Consider the following 21,906-nt stretch of genomic DNA (forward strand, 5'->3'; position numbering starts at 1 on the left):
ACTTATATTATTTTTAACCATGCTGGTTTACATAAATATTATTTTGTAATCAAAACTTAACTGCTAATTGAACCTTTTTCTCATTGAAATCTTTTTTCTAATCTTCTAAAGTAATTTTGTATAATGGTATAAGTTAGTACAAATATCCAGTAGAGTTCCCTACTACAAGAGGCACCGACACAGCATTACTGATATAAACATATTTTCCGGTCAGGGAGATATTTTATAGTTTGGGTAGGTCTTTCATTATATTTTGTGCTGTATGCGCCTTTTTGCGGTAAGCTTCTGAGACTGGTGGACCTTAGGGTAGGACATTCGTGATAAATAAAATGGTCAAAATTAAATAACTCAATGTATTATAATTATGTAACTCCTTCATTACAAAGTTCTTGCAACAATTTCGTAAAATTAATCCCCTTTCGTATAATAAACATCAGAAAATTTATATCTATAATTCTACAATAATCGCGAGTACACCATTTCCTCCAAACATACCATTCCAATAATGTATAATAGCTATACATAATATTTATATATAATAGTTTAATGTGGCACAATGCCAGCGTACTCACTGTCATAATATATGTATAGTCTCAATTTATATTTGTCATTGTTTCCTAACTTTTTGATATAAATCGATATACCATACCTTACATATCAGATAAGTACTTGATTTAGTGGTTGTACTTAAACTAATATTCATATAAAACTAACAGAAATATAGCAGAGTAACTTAATTTAATATCAATTACATAGTTAAAGTTTTCATATAGTTATCATTCGTACAATAAACAACAATAACCGACGTGAGTTACAGTAGCATTGTGCCAAGCTGGCAACACTTAAACTGGGGAAAATACAAATTCTAAAACGGCCTAGGCGTTTAAATTGGAAAGACAAAAGTAAACTAATATAGTTCATTATACTTAAACAGGCCATTTACATTGGATTACTACAATATCATAATGTATAATAATATAGTAAAAAGTAGTACATGTTCATTTTTATGCAATCGTTTTCATGATATGGTTACCTATATAGATAGTTTATTATTATTTACACAAAAATCTTTTATCTTCAAAATTCCGCATTAATTCTATCAATATAGTGTTAAAGAATACCTATATAATTGCGGAATTTTGTCTGGAAGTATGTCTGTTGGTTGGTGTAGTTTCATTCTGAATGAATGTACAACAGCAAAATATCTAGAACAAGTACTATTTTTGATATGGAAGACTTTAATGATTTTTGTATATCTAAATTTAGTTTATGGAATTTGATATGCCAATTACTTTTTTTTTAAGATAAGGATTTTTTGGAAGTAGATGTTACACAGTGTAAATACATCATAAGTATATATTTTATAAAAAATACATACAAAAAGTAAGTAATAATGGTACTTATCAAGATAGTTGCTACTTTAAAGAATTTCAATATGTGTCATTGATATTGAAACGTAGTTCATTTAAAACATGGACTACCAAAATATTCGTGTAAGAAGTTTTTCGATAAGTTTGAATGGGAAGTTTTAAATTCAGCATTTAGTTTCGATCTGAATACAATCAACAATTTTCTATATCCCTATTTAAGAGTTACTAATAACAAATACAATATGTAAGCCTTACAATGGAAGCAAATGTAACAACATTAAAATTATTTAAATTTGAGATATTTACAAGATAGATAGTTTCACAGTTACATCGAAATAAGATACGGCATGTATATAATATAGGTAATTAAAGCGCATCGTTTTGTTTTCACACGTGTCTGAGTCAAACCCCAGCATGAATAGTTATAGATACCTTAAATTAATAACAAAACAAAATTGCACATTAAAATATTCTACTTAAAATAATTTTGGCACTAAATATCTGTGGCACTATAATTAACTCGCGTGTCTTTATCTTGACCTTCATTACATTCAATAGTCTTTACTTCACTGTCTCTTTCACTTTCACAAATGTTTTCACAAGAAACGGAGTCTTCGTCTTCTGACGACTCTCTGCCTGCAGGAGGGCCAGCTAGGCTCGAGCCGTTGGGTTCCCGATATTCAAGCTTCGTCGGATCCTTCTCGTGGAGTTTCCTAGCCAGCGATTGCAAGCTCGCTAGTGAACTGGCACAGTCCGTTGTATCAATATCTGTTAAACTGACACCCGCTCGTTCGATTTCCGTAAATGTTCCGAAAGGCAATTTAAATAAACATTCAAGCCGCATAACATGCATTTTGCTTCGAAGATGTTTGGCAAGGTGACCATGTATTCTAAACGCGATGTTACAGTCAGAACAACGGAATGGTCTTGGATTAAACGATGTCGCCGCTCCAAATGTCGACGTCATTGACACTTTATTATGATGCGAACCTGAACGTTCATGTTTTTGGAGGTGCCCTCTTGTTCGGAAGCTTACAGCACACACGCTACATCTAAACGGTCTTTCCATGTAATGAATATTTAAATGTAGTCTCAATTGCGATGGTTTAGTAAATGTCTTGTTACAGAAATCACATACTCGTCTCCCATCTTCCATTAGTCTGCCTGGGGAGTATGAACTATTATCAAAATCCTTTCCCTTTGTTACTTTAAAAGCAACACCTCCTACACCAATTACTACTTTCCTTGCAACGGGGTCGTGGTCCAACGAAGGTAGTTTTATTGTTTCGGACTCCGAAACGTTCTCCTCCGCTTTAGAAGTGTCTTCATTGTTAATTTTGATTGTATTACTTTCATCATTCATAGTATCACTTTGCTGGTTGTCTTCGTGTGTTTTGATAAGATTTATTCTAGCGTGTTTTAGATATTCTGATACTACATGTTTTGCATTTTCTGCATTGTTTTGAGAAATGCTAGGTTGTGTTACATTTGCTTTCACGTCAATGGACGAGTTTGTCGAAGGTGATTCCCTAGTTGTTGGGATTTCCTCTTTCGAAACTACTGGTTTGGGGACAGTTTCGGGTTCGTTCACATCAGTTATTTTTGATTCAGTATAAGTCACTTGACAAACAGATGCTGGCGTAGTAATGGAACTCTTAACCGAAGTGACTGTCTTACTTTTACTATCCATAGAACTGTAACTATCAGTAAAGGATGTTTTCTCTAAATCAATTTTTCTTACTTTACTTAAGCTACTTGTAAGTTGACTTTGTTTAATCTTTGAATCTAAGAGCGCTCTCTCGGTTAAATAAGTGTGCAGCATTGGCTCTCCATTTGACCACTGAGCCTGATGATTTGGAAGTTTAGCTTTCGCAGTATTTGAAGCTAAAGAGGCTAAAACACTAGATTCTCTAGCGGTTGGTATTTCAGGAATGTTTGGTGTAGATGGTTTTATATCACTTTTGCTAAGATCCATCGGTTCATTGTCGGAACTTATCCTCGATTCTATTGTTGAACATTTTGCACTACTGAGCATTTCTTGACTACTCTCTGCAGTGACATTTTCCATATCAATTGGTGTGTACGGATAAGTAGTAGGCCTTGCGCTCGTTATCAAACCAGGAGTGGCCGACGTAGTGGGTCTGGTGCCTCCCAGTGACAACAAACAATGAGCAGCCTCATGTTCAGGGAGCCGTGATTTGTAAGCTTCTGTATCTGGAAATTTAAGATAATTTTTTTAGGTATCTTGTGCGAGATAATTTAAAACAATTGCATTACAACGAAAAAAAGCTAAGATCTTTTATATTTGATTTTTCTATTTTCCGTTCGACTCAGGATTCTAACCGCCACATTCCAACAGGCACGTTCCTTGCCGCTCTACACACAACCGCCATTAATAAAAAATAAGATTACTTACCACTGGACTCGGTTTCTCCTTCGTTTCCTTCGTCGCCCTCGGAGTCAGTGTCGTCATCAGTTTCACCTGAACATTGGGCCATTTCACCGCCTTCTGCGTCATTTCCTTCATTTGGATTTATTCCTAACTCACAGCACTTTTTATAATGTGCTTTGCTTTTCATATGCTTCGTCAAATTACCTTTCGTTTTAAAACTGAAAATATTAAAATATCAGTGTTTAGTTCAATATGAATATCACAAGTTCAACGTAGATTTTATACATAATAATGTTAATAATAATTATTGTATTCGATTGCGAATCAGTCACAATTAATTATTACCTGAAGGCACAGTGAACGCAGGTATAAGGACGAACGTCGGTATGCGTACGTATATGTTTCTTTAACATCGAAGGCTTCTTACAACGAATTCCACACTCTGAGCAAACGTAACGTCCTCTACCACGACCACGTACGTAGGTATATTCTTCATTACTTTCAAAACCGCCAGTTAACTCTTTCTTGGGTGTATTTACATTATCACAAATAGGAAATTTATTTTCTTCCGATTTTTTTATATCAATAAGTTGTGATGTCTGAAACAATTGATAAAATTATTGAGTACTCTAAATATACGGACGTTCCATGATGTTTATTTATTGAAACAATAATCTTACCTGCTTGCATTCTTTTGAAATTTTATTCCATTGAGATGAATGAGTCAGTATAAGATCCTGTTTTATCACAGCAACAGCCACGTTTTGCGGTCGATGACGTGAGTCATATAGAGACATAGCAGACGAAGCTGACAGTCCCAGCGGGTCTGGCGTCAGCTCAGATAATAACTGTAAACATGTTCATGTATTTACCATACAATCACTCACATCGTAAATAGTAAGACACTCGTATCGTGTAGCAACTTATTGATGCTTTGTCATAAAATTTAAAAATAATATTTACCTGCCAGTTGCTGTACATTGATAAAAATTCCTGGTTTGGAACATACGTTGGCTGAGGACGATTTATTGTACAGTAAAAAACTTTTGTTGAACACTTTAACCCCAGATACGTGTAAGCATTTCCATTTAAGTAAAGTTGGCCGTAAGCTTTAGCAGGACGGGGAGTCTCTGGCGATACGAGTGGCATAGTATTTGCAGTCGGAGTAATACCATGATGCCTCTTCGGTGTAAATGTTCCTGGTTTCAAAGGTAACGTCGATGGTCGCAGAAATTTGGGTTTTCTATCCTCTGCAATCGCTTTAGGTACTAAGTTCTTCTGAAAGTATGATGTTTCAGACCTTTCATTTTGAACCGAGACTACTGGTGTTTCCTGCGCATTAGTATTCTTTTGAACTTCTGATGAACTTGGAATTTGATTGTTATATATTTCAGTTTTCGTAATTAAATTTTCATAGTTAAAATTACGTAGTTCTTTTTCTTGTTTAGTTTCTATGATTTTAGGAGATAGATTGCTACCTAATTTATCTCTATTGACTTTCAATTTATTTGAACTATAGATGACGTTTTCTTTTAAAACGGGTGTTCTAGGTATTCCTTCGGAGTTTCTCTTAAGAGCTCCATCTTGTCTGAGTATTGTTCTTACCAAAGTCTTTGTTGAAACTAAATTTGACTCATCCATGTTTTTTATTTTTATTATAGGAACTGGTGAAATATAATGAGGCATCTCATTGTTGACAGAATCTTGAGGTGACGAGTGTTTATCTAATTCTGCATGCGACGGTCTTAGGTTTGGACTTTTACTACTACGCATTTGTTGCGTTTCATATTTAAATATGGCTGCTTTTGCCGATTGAACGTTCAGCGTCAAAGAAGTTCCATGAGCATCATCTCGTGTTGATGGAATAGACGTTTTAATAGTATCTCCTATATTCTTTGCTTGTGCGTTTGAATGTCCCACATATACACCTGGCGTATTCGGTCCCGGGATTCCTGGGACATGCGGTATCAGCTTTCCACCGTGTAATATAGTGGTAGCACCATTAGGTGACGATGGACTCAGTGGTGGCAAAGTTAAAGGATTAAAAGCTGTTATCGCACTGAGCGGTGGAAACTGGAAATGTGTTATGTCATTGATATTGGGTAAATTTGAATTGGATATTGAAGTTGCTGTTGATATTGTGATCCTCGGTGTTTGCGGTTGCGGAGTACCTAAAATTTCTTTAGGTGTTGGTGGATTGTGCATTATCGTCCCACCTGAATGTAAACCAGATCTTACAACAACACTACTTGCTTCCGTATCATTGGCCAGTTTGGACGGTGAAAGGTTTTGTTGTATTAATATAGGCGACAGCTGGTTTTTACTGGGTTCTATGCGAAGCGTGGTTGTACTACCAGAATGGTCAAGGATCTTTACTTCTCCTCCAAACATTTGTAGTGAAGTGGAATTATGTTTTATATGTTGTGATATTTCATCTAAAGAACGCAAAGATGAAGCATTCATGTCTATGCATCTGATTTTGGACTGAGAATACAAGTCAGTCGATCGTGGTGAAATATTTTCTATTAACCGTGGACTGTATGAATCAGACCTATTATCTATCCTTCGTTTAGGGCTCGCCATAGGTCTTACTTTAAGACTTTCATTCTTTCGTGAGTAATCAGATGGCACCCTAGTATCTACAAGCCTTGTATTTCCAAGTAATGGTCCAGGTGATGGCAAAGGCGCGACAACATCATTTGTTTCTGGTTTCATTATAATTAGATTCTCTGGCTTGATCCTTGATGGTGATGATTTTGTGGAATTATTAGATCTCGTAAATGAATTTGTTGACGTCTCCGGTAGTCGGACGTTGACAGAATTGCTTCGAACAAATACATTATCGGGTCTTGCAGATTTTGGATCTTTTTGTGCTGCATTGTTAGTTATGTTTCCTTTACAATAAAACATGCGATGGGTTTCTAAATTGTCTGCACTTCGATATATTATCTGGCAAAGTGGACATACAAACAATGGTCCATCTATTAATTCGCCGGTTAATGGACCTAACCCGTTCATTTTTGTTTTAAGCAAGAGGTCCTTTATGATTGATCCTTCAGGATTTAAAGGATGCTTCTGGTGGTCACTCTGTGAAAAACTTTCTGAATGAGATCTTTTTCTAAAATAGTTCTGATCATGATTAGATTTCGTTAAATTTAATGGTGTCGGTTCGGTCTTTATTTCAGCCAAGTCAGCTAGCTGTTTACTCTCAGCTATTTGTTTTATTTTACCATATTTCTTTTGCAGTGGTGTTTCAATAACATCAACAATAGCTTCGTTATCTGATATAATTTTAGAGATATGTTCCGTAAGAAAATCAGCATTCGGTGAAATCGATTTTTTCACTTTATCTTTATCGTCACTTTCCTGGTAGAGGGCTGCCCTAAATTTTGGTTTGTAAATTGATTTCGATTTGCTGTTGTCATTTGAGTATAACAAGCCGATACTAGTTGATGGCATGTTGTCAATAGTTAACTCCGTCGAGTCATTCGATTCTAAGTTTTCAGTACGAACTATTGATACGTCTGAACCTGTTTCTGATATTGATGTTGGTGGAATTGACGTATCACTTTCTGATCCACCTGATAAATCCTCATCGTTTAAGGTGGCTGATACGTCAGCCCCCTGCAATCTTAATGCATGTGTTCTTGATCGTCGATGTTTATATAAATTTGATTTTGTTTTAAAAGCAAATCCACAAGGTACACAAGGGTATGGTCTCTCATTTGTATGAGCTCTGATATGTTTTTGAAGAACCGAAGGCTTGGCACAAGATAATTTACAGTAGGGGCATATATAACGCCCGCCTACTCCACCATTGTAGGCGTCTTTGATTAAATCATTTTCAAGATTTTCAGTCTTATTTGAAAATTCATCAGTAAAACTGGTCTGACCAGATACTTGAACAAAATTATTTACATTACCTAATCTACTATTTTCATCATTATAATTAATTTGTACATTTTTCACCGCATTATGGAGTTCTAAATGCTGTTTATCTTCCTTTATTTTTATTTTCTCTATTTCTGGATGAGCTGCGGCAATGCTACCATTAGAAATTGAAAGACTGCCGGCAGTTGTTGATACAATTGCCTCTTTATGTCTGGTATCCCCGGCTTTGGATAGACTTCCGGGGAACACAGATATTGTAGATGCCATTTTTTTGAATTTCTTATGAAGATAGCTGTGATCATTGTTGTTGGCGAAGTTACTATCTAAACGTTTTTCTTGTGTTAGCGGCATCGTACCCGCGACGTTTGTACCTGTAAACAAATGAAATAATTCTCTTAATCATGCATTCTAATAATATTACTATTTATAAACATAAAATGCATAATGATATAAATAACAGTATTGATAAAAGAACTAGATCTTAAAACCCATGATGAGCTTCTGAATATAAAATCATGGTATCCAGCAAACAGGATCAGGATCTTCAATGTCCAATACATATATAAAATATCGGCCCTAAAGTAACCTACAAGGTTTTCTTACTTTTTGCATACACTCATTATACTACTTATTGTGATGTAGGAACTACCCAGTATACGTATTTATCCATATATAAAAATCCGATAATTGCGTCATGATTGCTTCGCCTAAGCGAAGTGTAAGTAAAACGTCTTAAATATTATTTTGGGCTAAGTCGAGCACATTATAAATAAGTATGATGTAAACAACAAATTAAATTCCCGACATAATATCAAAATTGAATCATTCATTAAACATTTATTTATTAGTAATTGAATATAATATAATTGTCATTGCTATAAATGTCCAAGTTGACAGAATTAAATCTCCTGCAATATAGTATAAAAATGTGTACATAATAAAATATCTAACAATAGTAGTATTAAGTCATCCGTATAAGATTAACACAACATTATTCCTTATTATTTTGAAATCATTGAAAAGCGCTCGACTCGACACAAAACAGCGATGCGGTGAACGTGTTGACGCAACGCGCATGTGCCGCGCTATTTCTATTGGTGTGTAGTGTGACATCACCGTGACGTCACGCTAATAGACGAGGATATCCCCAGTCGGTGTTGCTTTCTGCTGTTTTTTTTTTTGTTTGAAACAACTGACGGAAATTATTTTTGTCTGTTCAGTAAAAATGGCGCGATACGAATTATGTACCATATTATAGTTTCATGTTCTTTAATTATGTAAAACTGATTGGTTATAACTTGTGTGCCTATTTATGCTTGGCTTTTACGAGAAGGGATTGCTTCATTCGTGTAATAAGTATGAGAAATCGTTGGAAAGTAAATTCAATGTTATTGAGATAGATATAGATAATGTTTAATTACATAGAAATAGGCGAAGGCACATCATATCGCAGAACAAGATGTGAGAACTATTAAAGTGTGAGTGTTATCTACACAATTCAAATACGTGTAGTAGTACGATGGCGGACGACCTCGCTTGCGCTCACTTGAGTCGTTTGTGGACGGCTGCGTCGTTGGTACGTTCCGAGAAGGCGTTACAATTTCTGAGAACTGGAGACAACCAAGTCGCTCCGCTCGTTTAAGAACAGGCAAGCAAATAAGCTCAGTACGCACTTGCCGCTTACGCACACAAGCTAGCCTTCATGTATTGGAGTTCAGAATCTTCCGTGTGTGCGCGCGCTACCTATACATACCTACATAATGCAATAACGACTGGAATCTTGGCGTATTTATTATATTAGAAGTGAGCATAGTATGACATTCTAAATGTTTTGGTAGACGAAAAAAAATATCTCAAACAGTAAGTAATTTTTTTTTCAATAAGAGAAAGTAGAATTAAAATCTTCTATATGAGTATACTATATTAACCTACTGGTAGTCATTAGCGGACATCAGGAAAGTGATGTTAGAGGCAAGTGGGACTAACTAGTAGTGTTGTAATGAGACAAAGGAATCCCGGCGACCGGCCGCCGCCCGCCGGCCTGGCGCCAAGCCAGGCGGCCCTGGCGTCGCCTGTGTCGGCCGCCAGCACGCCGCCAGCTTCCATCGCCCCTACCTATCACTTAACTTCACATAACTAATATAATATACTACACCAGTTGCTACTTCACATATACGCTTATAGTAGGTATATGACAATGTATAGACGGTTTGTTATGATCGTTTACCAATTTACGCCATAGTTTAACAATACAACTTTAACATTTATTTTACTGTAATTTAAGTGTTATGTCTTAGTACTGCAAAATAAGTTATAGTCGTACATTTATTTATTTTACACTTAACAAGTGTTTAATGGGACTTACCTACTTATTTGGATCAGTAGGTAAGTATCAATCCTTTCAAAACCGTACTACGGATTTTTGACAATTACTTTGTAATTCCGACATACAAAAACGCTATATTAATAGACATATACGTAAGACTTTGGGACTAATAAGTGGTAGAATAAAAACGTGTAAAGTACTTGCTAAAATGTTATATGTACCTAATGTACCTAAATAGAAACCATTATTCTAATTGTTGACAAATAACGTTTTGTTTACTCACATCGTTTTAGGAAAATAACAATACGGGTATAAGGGTATGCAGGTTCTTTACAGATCTCTCTCGGCATCTAAGCCTATTCTCAAATATCTAACCAATCATTATTATTATTGACAAAAAATATTCTAAGTAATGTTATAATGTAACAACTTATTGATATCATCCTGTTTACATCGAATAGCCCTTGACCCGTCGATTGATAAAAAACCACCCATTTATATTTTTAATAAAATGAATGGTCCACATGATTTGTAAATAGTAACTACAGCTGATAGAAAGCGATACAGGCGATACAGCCAAGAGCGTATCTAGCGACGAGTACAAAAAATCTTACCGCGGTGTAATTGATCAGTCCACCATTATATCACTGGTGTCTTGATATCATTTGTTGACGCCTCCAGAACAAATGTCAACAAGTCCGATAGGCTGCATTTCACCCGCGCGCAAGTGAATCATCGTTAATAATTGCGCGACGATCCACGCCACACGGCACACACACACAGATACACCTGTATTATCGTCACACAGGTCTCACTTGCACTCCAATACTGCGACGCCACTTTCTTTTAACATATGATAACAGTAATGAATATACAAGTATTTATTTGTTTTGTCTGTATTGGAAAATATGTCTCGTTTATCGTACATTCGAAGGGACAACGCACGTTACCGCACCGCGGATGAGTGTTCAACTGTTTGTAATGTCGTTGGTTTGTTCGTTTCGTTCCGTTCGGCTCCCCGCGCCACCCGCGTCCCTACCCGCGCACCGCACTCTGCGCCCGCTGTAAGTAGTGATTCATGTCGCGTTTTATCTATCTCCCTCCTTCACCGCAACCGGATCGGTTGTTCTTCGTAATCTATTTATATGTATCTACATAATATGCACGGACTTTAACCTGCGCTTTAACTACAATTCAAATCATTTAAGTACTTACTTTAAATATAATGTTCATAAGAAAATAATGTTCAACATAGGTGACGTAAAAATGAAAGTCGAGAGGCTAGTGATGGAGGTTCACCTTAAACATATTTTTGTAATACTTACTTTAACTTTTGCGTTATAGGCCAGTACTAAAAAAAAATGTAATTTGTTGATGTCATCGTATTTTGAGGAATAACTAACAAACTGTAACTGAAAAAGTTCGCAAACTATTAATAACACGTGTTGATTCTTTACATATCGATAATACAGGCAAGATGGCGATTGTCAAGCAATGAATAAGCAGGATTAGCATCAAATTTTTGTTATCATTTTCTATTGGGCATCGCTGGTAACGCAATGTAATTTTCATGCAGCGCTGATTTCGTAACGGTTGCGTTCGACTAGAACGGGTATCGGTTTTATGTGCCACCGTCCACTAACATTCTCTATTGCAGGAAACTACTTAGCGCCGTCGACAATATGCTAATTATGTTCGCAGCCTTTAATAATACAGCATCAGTCCGTGTTTTTGAAGAGCAGTAGAATCAGTACCTATTTTATAAGATTAATTTATAGTTGGCATTTTCCTATATTTAACTTATCTCGTGAACTTATTATCGGCAAGACCTCTTTATCAAATTCTATATATTCATAGTTTACCTACACAAATAAGCCTGGTATAAAACAAGCAATAATCTTTATATTTGCCGAGTTACGTAGTGATAATTTTCAGTGGAGAAACTTCATGGCACTCGGTCTAGATACGAATGTATAATATAAACACATTATTTGCAATGATAATTGGTAGGCGCTTATCAGTATTGCGGAGGCGATGACGCACGCGTTTCGAGGATAGCACGCAGTCGCTCGATTGTGAACAACTTGGTCAGGAAGCGAGCGATACTCCAACACCGACCGCTACCAACAAACTCGTTTCTTAGCGTGTGCTGTTCCAATTATATACGCTGTACATATACTTATTTTATGTCATCGCAACGTCGGTAGACTTATACCTACCAACGTGAAGTATCTATAGGTACATACATATTTTATCAGCTGGAGTTTTTGAATGTTAACCGTTCTCTTCTCACTTCTGATCGATTTTGCTAGGTAGGTAGGTACCTACACCAATTTAAGATTAAAAGCTACCTCAATAAAATAGGTAGGTATGTTACTTATTCGTAAAATGTTAAGCTGAATGATTTATCTTTTAATGAGTTGTTTATCATCCACATTATTGCTTTGTGAAATGATTTTATAATCAAAATACGGATTTATTTACTTGAATATTCTTGAAACTCCTCGGGCCTGTAAAATACGTGATAAAAATTGTGACAAAGTTCATCGCGCTGTTCTCTGATAAAATCGCCGTAAAAATTGGTTAACGCTTTACTATGACGATGACGGCTGCTGCTGTTTCGCGAATGGTATGTGAAGTGCGGGGGCGCGGGGCACTTGTTGCGTTGTTTGGTTGGCGTTGGTACCGCCTGTTGCCGAGTGTCGACGTCACGGCACGACCTTGAGCTATGCGGCACGGGGAGTGTCTGTTTCTGTGTCTCCTGCATTTGAGAACGCTCGTGCACACGTTATACCACGTAAAGAACTCTAAAATTTAACACACTGAACTGACACATCTCACAATTTTACGTGAGCTTAGTTTTTACATTAATTACTCTGTCGCAAGACGATTTTAACTTAGCTACCTATATCTAAGTAGGCAATTCATGATTGAGGCGGGGCAGTTTATACCTCACAAGGTATTTTTTCCTCTGAAAAATTCACAGAAATCTATTCAGTCAACAACATTATTCAATATTGCGTGTAACAGCACTAGCACAATAAAAATTATTTAATGTTGACTCACTACGCAAAATCGCAAATCTGCCTTACCTAACCCCAAACACTCTTTGACCTAGAATGTTGGAATTAGACAGGAAGAAAGACGTGCCAAACAATAATTTATTTTTAAGATTAGATCCTACACATTTAACGTGTGTTTTCAAGAAGTAAACGAAAGTTCTTGCGAATCTCATTGCACTAAACAGGTAGCATTGTACCTAGTATTCGTCCGAGTTAAGCATTTGGCAACGCAGCTGTTGAATAAATATGTCCACCCGGGCGCCACAGAGTCGCGTGGGCGGGAAACCATGAAACCAGTCTTGGTGGCAACTGTAGCAGGCTAAAGCTTGCTGGAATCAACTATTATTATATAGGTATTTACGGATTTTGATAATGTAACTTTCCTCGTTCAATTAATATTAGGACACGAAACGATATCATCAGATTACTCATTGATGTTTATCTAGGTAGGTAAGGTGAGTTCCTAAGCTACGTATACCTATTTAACGTCGATTTCCAATTAAATACAGATAAGAACAATATTTAGTCAACACTATAAACTACTCTTAGTCCATATTGTTCTTAGATATAAATCTTACGATACCTTGAATAGCATTCTTCTTGAAATGTTCGTGGCTGCTCATAATGAGTGGAAATAGGTACTCAGTATGAACGGCTTCTTTGTACTGAAAACAAGTTTGTGGACCAGTGCAAATGCAGAGCCGCGCGCGTTGTCTCCCCACCTTGCTTGGGCTTCCCTCGGAACCAGGTCATCGTTAACTTGCCTGACCGCTACGCCGACGACTCGCTGCGCTGGCGAGACGAACCGCACCCCGCCCAATCATTTATAATTTTCATAGCAGAGATTTTGTTTCGAATTTTATTCTTGTAAAAATGCGTCGTTGCCGAAACTGAGTTCATTATGCATCTATAAATAGGTTCTTTTAATACCTTACCTCCTTAATAATTTTCAAATCGCCTAAAGCTATGGATAATAACGTAATGTTACGTTCCGTGCCAATTGGCTTCTCAATATACTGTGTCTTGCTGCCATCAATCATGTTAAAAGTTGTCCTTGGCAATAACGACATCATTGATTGCCCATTGGTCGTATGACAGTTCTTTATACGTTGGTATATCAAAATTAATCTCCATATCAACACATCTCCTAACAAGAAAATGATCAACACGGTGTTGTTTTATTTTTGTTATAATATTCTCGAGAATAACACTCTACTTCCACTAAGGCAAATGTTAATGAGATTTCTGACGCAATGCTGTCTCACACATACAGTAAGATGACGAATCGAGCAAAGATTTTTCTGGTATGATTAATAGGCAACCGATCTGTATTTTAAAATGAATAGAATTTGCGGAAGTCTAAAACTCATAATGAACATCTTGTACAGTTCGCTAAATGTTCAAATGTCACAACAAACCGACCACAATAAAATTATTTACCTACATTGCGTTTGCATATAAGAATATTGATATTAAGAGAATGGCGTCATTCTCTGTGAATTCCGGCGTTCGCATATCAACGACTAAAACGAGCCATATGTATGAATGTGACAATAATATTCGTGAGTCACCCCGAGCTGGGTGAGCACTTGACCAAATAAATAACTATTCACCGTTCACGAGTCTTTCCTCAATGACGCGTTCATGTATTGTGATTTGTATGAAGTATTGTGCATTTAGAACTTGTTTCAGTGTGAAAAGTCGCAAATACATGGTACGTCACATTAATTATTTAAGTTTAATCATAAGGAAATATACCTACCTACGCCTTTGAAACGAAATAACAATATTATTAAGATAGATATCTTGTAGTCACTTTTTGTGGTATGTCTTTTAGTCGTTACAGATCAGAATGCTGTAAGTTCGAACGCTGCACTTGTATCGCACCTTCTCGCAGTATAAGACGTCAAAAGAAACGAACAATTAATTTAATGTTAATATGAACTAATAATAGATTTGGCATTGTTTCATTTTCTCTTGATAGTTTTTGAGCCGAGGTGTTGTGGATACGTGAGTGCGTTAGGAATCGGAATCGTCTTTTGGATATTCGCCAGAGAGGTGTTCCCGCTTCCGAGGTGCATTCTCCGCGCCCACACACATTTTCTGTTTCAAAAAATAGCTAGAGGTTACATACAGCTTCTTAAACAAACGGTTTGCCGAAATGTCAATTATATGACTAACTTTTAGATGAACCGAGACGCGTTAGTAATTTCTTGCGCTGATCTTTATTATTTCTTCTTTATTTATCTTGATTTTTATATTTTTTCTTTTTTGATGATTCTTCTTATAGGAGAAATAAAACAAATACTTGTAAGTAGTTAAATGAGTAAACATATCTTTTCTTCGTAACTATCTTTTGCATCTTCCATCACGTAAATGATATTGCTTAACGCTGTGTTAAACTATGGGTAGCAACTGATGGATTTTCGTCGTACAATTTTTAAATGGACATTATCATAATCACGTGACGACGTTGAATACTAAGATTACACAATATTTTCCTTACTGTAATGTAGAATAAAGATAATTGAAATCAAGATGTTTATAAAAACATATTGGATGACTATTCTCAAATGCGAAAATAGAGTCTAATATTAGTAAGATTTTTACTTGATATATGTTTTTATTGTACTTTATTTATTAATTTGTTTACAAATCATTTCGATTTAAAGTGTAAAAAATGAAAATCAACTAATAAAATCTCCAACCTCTATTCTATAATCTTTCCTTATTTAAACAATGAGCTATAACTTTCTACTTACCCTATTTAAATGGATACCTAGGTTTCCAAAATAAAAGAAAAAAATATTTTGTAATGTAAATATAGGTTAATAAACATCAAAAGTTCAAAACGACACTAATTTAACAATAATACTGTAATCTTATTTCGTTGACGCAAAAATATTTGATAATATTCTCATGCTAAAAAATGGTCCTATTCAACTTTAAATTCAAACAAGTCACTGATAATATTAGCACGATAAGTGATAACGTAAAAGCAGTACGAATGTAGTAATATATTATTATTAAGTATGATACAATGTTTATTTCAAATTCGGGATGTACCTACTCACTACTGATTTGAATTACACAGTATATAATGTGCCTACTTAGATATAAGTTTTTTATATTTTTATTTGACTAACTCGTCTCGTTTGTTACTCCAACTTATGATTATGTAATTGTAGAACATTTTCAGTAAGGATTACTTCACCAATCACAATAGTAGTTTGTAAGAATAGGTACCTACATCATAGCTAATCGTATTTATATTCATAACAACGTAACGTAGTAAGAGAATGAAACATTTATTGAATTCATTCTAGATGAGATTTTCCTCAACCATTTTCCCCCTAAAAATTAAAACTATGTTATAGGTATAAATAAAAAAAATGGCTGAGGTTTTTGTTTTATTCTTGCTTATAACGCGTTTGGATAATTTTATTTTTCAAAGTAGGTACAAGGCACTTTTACGTAATAGTCCCCTAACAATAAAAAACCTCAAACAGCATTTTAACGGAAAACATAAATTGTTGACCTCATAAGCGTTATTTTTCTCAAATTTAATTACGTCGTACACTTATAAATAAGCATTAAGTGCTTATTTTAGGTTGCTAAAGTACCTACATACATTCCACTGATTGTAGACAACAGGTCTGCTTATTTAGTTTTATGTTAATTGAATGACGTTATTTCATAAATAGCTATGTCATTTTAGGCGGTTTGTTATTGCGGAGTATTCCATAATAGTAGGTACACTCATGTTTGTTTAGAGTGCGCCACTCATGAAAACAGACTAGAGTTTTGCGTTTGCCAATTGCATGTTGTAAACTAATCAATTCACCCTAAAATTGAGTTCCATCTTATAAAGTAAGTATATAATTATTAAACGGAACCTCTAGTCTCCTATAAAAGGGGATCCAGTTCTACTTCTCGTAAAAATACGTAAGTATAAAGTTAATGGGTGCTTACACGTAAAATGAATAAATTCCATTCTTTTCACAGAATAATTGCCGTTTACACTTAATCTATTTCCTTGTAAATAATCGCAAAAACTTCTATTTTATGAGCAGTTGTATATGTATTATTCTGAGTAATCCATTAAATTCATATTACTTACTTACCCATATCAAGCCAGGTCTACAAAAAATGAGACAAGTGTGCCTCGAAGATAGAAGCAACTATGTTTAAATGTCTTCTTTTAGTACCTACTTAATATTGTTACTTTTATATCTACAAATTACTGTCTTAGGTAATTCATTAATATACCTAGGTGCTAAATCTCGTCGATCTATGTAGATGACCATCTCTAGCTAGACCTTAAATTTACTTATATTTGTTTGTGAGCGCATGGTAGTGACCAAATCAGCTCTCCAAACTTTTAATAGGTACTATCCGTATATTTGTTATAAAGGTACCTATTTATTTTGCCTAACTTTAAAGTGCCTCTGTGTTTAGACTACAGACATGAGACGATAGGTAGTACCGATTGTTTAAATTGTGGAACCCTAGAAAATGAAGGCTAGGTGTTCTGCCGCTCTCTAGTAAACAGTATAAGCACTCAAGTTTTGTGTAAAGCACCCACATAATAACTGTTGTGTTCAGTCAGTATGCGATTCTCAGAATACCCTCGAGCACGCGCCGCCGACGTTCGCTCGCGAACCGCGCCGTTCAAACTGAGCTATAATAAACGTTCATACTACCTACCTACGTAGCCTTTTCACATTTACTATTCGATATTTCTCAGAATCTTCTTCGATTCCCTCTGCTATAAGTAGAGTTTGTTTTTAATATATAGGGGCGTTGCTGTAATTTCTTGGTAAGAGAATCAAAAAAGCAATTGTTTTTCAGAAGATACCTTTGTCGACTAACAAGTTCTAAGACTTTGGCTCATTGCTGTTGATTGGAGTTTCTAGTAAAAGTTACGTTTTAATTGCATAGCTGAAAAGTCCACATCATAAAAAAGACCCCTAACTCTGCGTGATAATCATCATAATTTCTGTTAATCATAATAAATACACGCTTAACTGGTGAATATAATGAAGAGTTATTGGAACGTTTTGCGGAATTCTGCACCATTGTAGGAATAAGTAGGTAGGTAGACGTTTTATAGACATCTATCGTCAAGTCATAGATGGTCGTTGCAATAAGGATGTTTCCAGAATAACAAAACATAAATTCTAATTAGTCTGAGAGTCATATATTAGAGAAAAAGACACGTTAGATTTTTTTTTACCTCAACGGAAATGACGCTTACAAACCTCCCTTGGCTTTTACTGTTTTGGAAGGCAACAAATCTATTGCCAATTTGTACCAGATACCTATTTATTACAGTAAGATTCATCTTAACTTGTGGCAAGATTTCAAATACTCGACGTGAATGCGTTTGCTGCCAAAGGGTCGGACATTGTCATGATGCTGGATTTTAATTAATGTAGAGTTACGTATATATACGTTAATTGTATAAACCTACGTACGTCATAATATTGAAGTAGTAAACAGTCTGACTAAAGTCGATTGAAAAGCTGTGTAGCGATTTACCTACCTACCAACTTGTGGTATTTGTTTACAATGAGTATCTTATTGAAAACAACATGAGCAGATTTTTATACTGTCGGATAATGTTTTTGTAAAGGTATGGCTTTGTTGTTGATTTTATGCAAATTAGTCTAATTAAGGAAAAGTTGCCCCAAAATTATTAAAGTATTATTTATTTTATGCATAAAAGTAGCAATGTACTTAATTGTTGTAGGTAGGTACATATATAATAACTTTCCGAAAAACTTGACGCATCTACTCGGAAAAGAAATACTATGAGTCACTTGAAAAACGACACTTTCCAAATAACATTCAAAATAATGATAGTATACTTCCAAAGTTTATTTATACGCAAATGATAAATACGAAGTAATCACATATAAGGTGCGTGAAATCAAGAATATCTGTTTAAAATTCACTAATGGCTAGTGTTATTCCCAATGACCTCTATGACACTTACATAATTAACTTACTAATGTAATTACGTACGTCACATTACTTTCAGGAGTTACTCGGACGAAACATCAAATCAAATACATAATTAGTATTTTAGAAAGTAGTCAATAGTAGCATGATGGCGCCTCGAACTATTTTTCTGTTTACCGTCGGTGATAGAGAAGGTAAAGTTGGTGAGCAGGAATTTTCTTTCTAGAGTATTCTTGAGTAATTGTTGTATTACCTAATCACCTTTTCGATGGAGGGACTCATGACAATGTGTGGGTCTTTTTTATGCCAAAAATTTTAGACTCTGTAACTTAACCTATACCTACTAGCCTCTTGAAACATTCAGGATCACTAAAAACCAAACTGAGCTACTAAAAGGTTATCATTTGACCCTGTTGAACATTCTACACGTTTTTTACTGCAAATAAAACACGTGAGACATATAGGTTTTTGCATGGCGCTGCTCATGATGTTATAACACATAATAAAAACTATCAGGGTTATCTTTAAGTTTTTAATCAGATGACGATTTTAATTATCGTCGTATCTACAGCGATATACAAATACATAGTGACAGAGAGGATTAACAAACTTTTTCTACTTTTGGTCGCGCTGTTAACATTGAATAAATTGTAACGTTCTACGAATTGAATTTTTATACGACCTCACTTGAATGATAACGAATATTCATACGATATTTATCCTTTATAAATATTTCATAATAATACCTCCTAGTATTGCAAACTTACAAGAACTGCATACGGAAAGCTACCAAACCAGTAACGAGGACGGGCAATATGCACCTGCCGAGCATGAATTCTGACACAAAGCACAAATGGTCTACCTATATTATGTCAGTTTATAATTCAACGATCATGTTCACCATTAAACAGAATCCTTGCCTATTCTACCTAACACATTAATTGCAAGAATTGATTGAGAGATTATCGCAAGACTAAACCAAGAATAAACCACGAAATGAAAAATTATATTAACATGAAAAAGAAAAATACCATTATTAAATAGGCCCTAATAAAAACTATACCGACCAATTGAAATCTATGGTAAAACTGCACTGATATGAATGAAATATAAGTGGCAGACCGACAAGCCTGAATTGGATTGGCAGAAACCTGCAGGACAAGTCTCACGTAATCACTTTTTTCCCTTTCCTTGTTGGAAAATACCACAGTCGTCTGCAGGCCGTGCAGATATTGTCACAACTCACGCGACTCAATGGGGATAATTTACTCACAATAATAACATGTATTGTATGAACTTAATTGGTTATTTAAACGTTTAATATTAATTTAGTACAATAATAATACAATTTTGAGAAATTTAAATAAATCACATTTTTTACTAATGTATTGAACGCCAAGTGCGCGTTTAAGATACGTGTACATAGTTTCAAAAGGTCCGCATTCCGCACTCCTAACGAGTCTCGAATCGTAAGTTAACCAGCCTACTGTTTTTATTTTATGTTGACGAACAACTAAAACGCCTTGTATAACAGCTGATTTCACACTAGGAGATGACGTCTATAGAGTAGTTTTAAAACGAAGACAACGTCGTATCAGTAAAAATACACGCCGTTTAGACATTTCGATATATTCATTTATTATAGTATTGATCATGGAAATATGTAGTTTAGTCATCTTATTACTAATACACCGATGAGAACTTTAAAGAAAGGTTGCAAAATAGTCGAGTTTGGAGAACGTTAGTTCTGTTGAGATGGGACGGAGATCGGCATGCGGCGGGGGCGGGCGGACGTGCCAAGGCAGGCAGGCAAGCAACATATTTACTCATACGCCCGAGGCGTAAATCACCGTGCATCTATTTCGAGTTGGCCTGTGCGGGTGTGGGCACAGGCGGAGGAGGGCGGGGCGCGGGTAGACGCCGATGCCGGTCTGGCGCCAGAAGGATTCCCCAGCGCCCCGCGCTCCCCGCGCCATCGCTCGAGGTCACCGTGCGCTCGTGTCTAAGAGTTGCTGTCGCAAATACTTAATCCTCCGCTTATTTTAAAAGCCATTTTCATCAATATGTGGTTTTGAACATATCACTAGCACGAAGATTATCAATTTTAAGTCTATAACTGATTAAATTACTTATATCTTCTCCAAGTTTGCAACTTGACGAGTAAACTGCTAAATATATTTTGATAGATAAAATATATCAGATTAGATCTAGCCTTTAAATTTATCGCCTTATATTTTTGCCTTCGCAAATTATTAGCCAATCATGACACAAACTTTACCTTATGTTTGGTGATTCAACCTAGATATTTAAATAATTGTATTTACTGCAAAAATAATTGCGCAATAATATTATCAAGTATTTGTTTATTTCGATATGTATTGTACTCACTTGTCAAGTGATGATCCAGTCCCAGGTGAACCAAGAATCCACCGGAATATAGTTGGCAATCTGGTCTTCCCTTCCCCCCACTCTGTACGCCCCCGCGCAGGGATGCCCTGCGGTCATTGGTTACTCATACATCTTGCAAACCTGTACTCGATTCATTACACCAATTTTATAGAGCTTGTTTACATAGCTAAAATCACAACACTGTCACACTACTTGCACTTGCAATACCCTATGTAAATTAATTAAATAAAAAAAGAAACATCTACACGTCTTACGAAAAATACATTCGCACACAAAAAACGCGCGCACGGCGCTGAACTCCGACAGAGAATGAATATTACTACCGAATTGAAAGTAGGTATTACATACAAAATATCAAGCTAGCCGGACAGATGTTTGTATAGGTATACAATGCCAACGTGAGTCACTGTGTTTCTTAACACTGAGCTGTAAAGATCACTTTCCATTATCTGGGCTGCATTATTAATTTGGTACAACTGTACTACGCTATCT

General features: G+C 35.6%; 1 protein-coding gene across 2 annotated transcripts; it reads right to left on the reverse strand.

Annotated features, from left to right (window-relative positions):
• Window positions 1-339: 339 nt before the first annotated feature.
• Window positions 340-21,710, reverse strand: shn (zinc finger protein schnurri). 2 transcript variants are annotated; one of them, XM_076117927.1, is made up of 6 exons: window positions 21,394-21,710; window positions 4,726-8,024; window positions 4,443-4,610; window positions 4,108-4,361; window positions 3,787-3,980; window positions 340-3,584 (listed from the first exon to the last, which is right to left on the reverse strand). In XM_076117927.1, the coding sequence occupies exons 2-6, from the start codon at window positions 8,002-8,004 to the stop codon at window positions 1,864-1,866; spliced, it is 5,616 nt and encodes a 1,871-aa protein (XP_075974042.1). In that variant the 5' UTR covers window positions 8,005-8,024; window positions 21,394-21,710; the 3' UTR covers window positions 340-1,863. The 2 variants fall into 2 exon arrangements, with proteins under 2 accessions (XP_075974042.1, XP_075974032.1); XM_076117917.1 differs by lacking the exon at window positions 21,394-21,710 and adding an exon at window positions 10,594-11,001.
• Between the last annotated feature and the right edge of the window lie 196 nt (window positions 21,711-21,906).

The sequence above is a fragment of the Anticarsia gemmatalis genome, chromosome 1 (genome assembly GCF_050436995.1).
Source record: "Anticarsia gemmatalis isolate Benzon Research Colony breed Stoneville strain chromosome 1, ilAntGemm2 primary, whole genome shotgun sequence".
NCBI lineage: Eukaryota > Metazoa > Arthropoda > Insecta > Lepidoptera > Erebidae > Anticarsia > Anticarsia gemmatalis.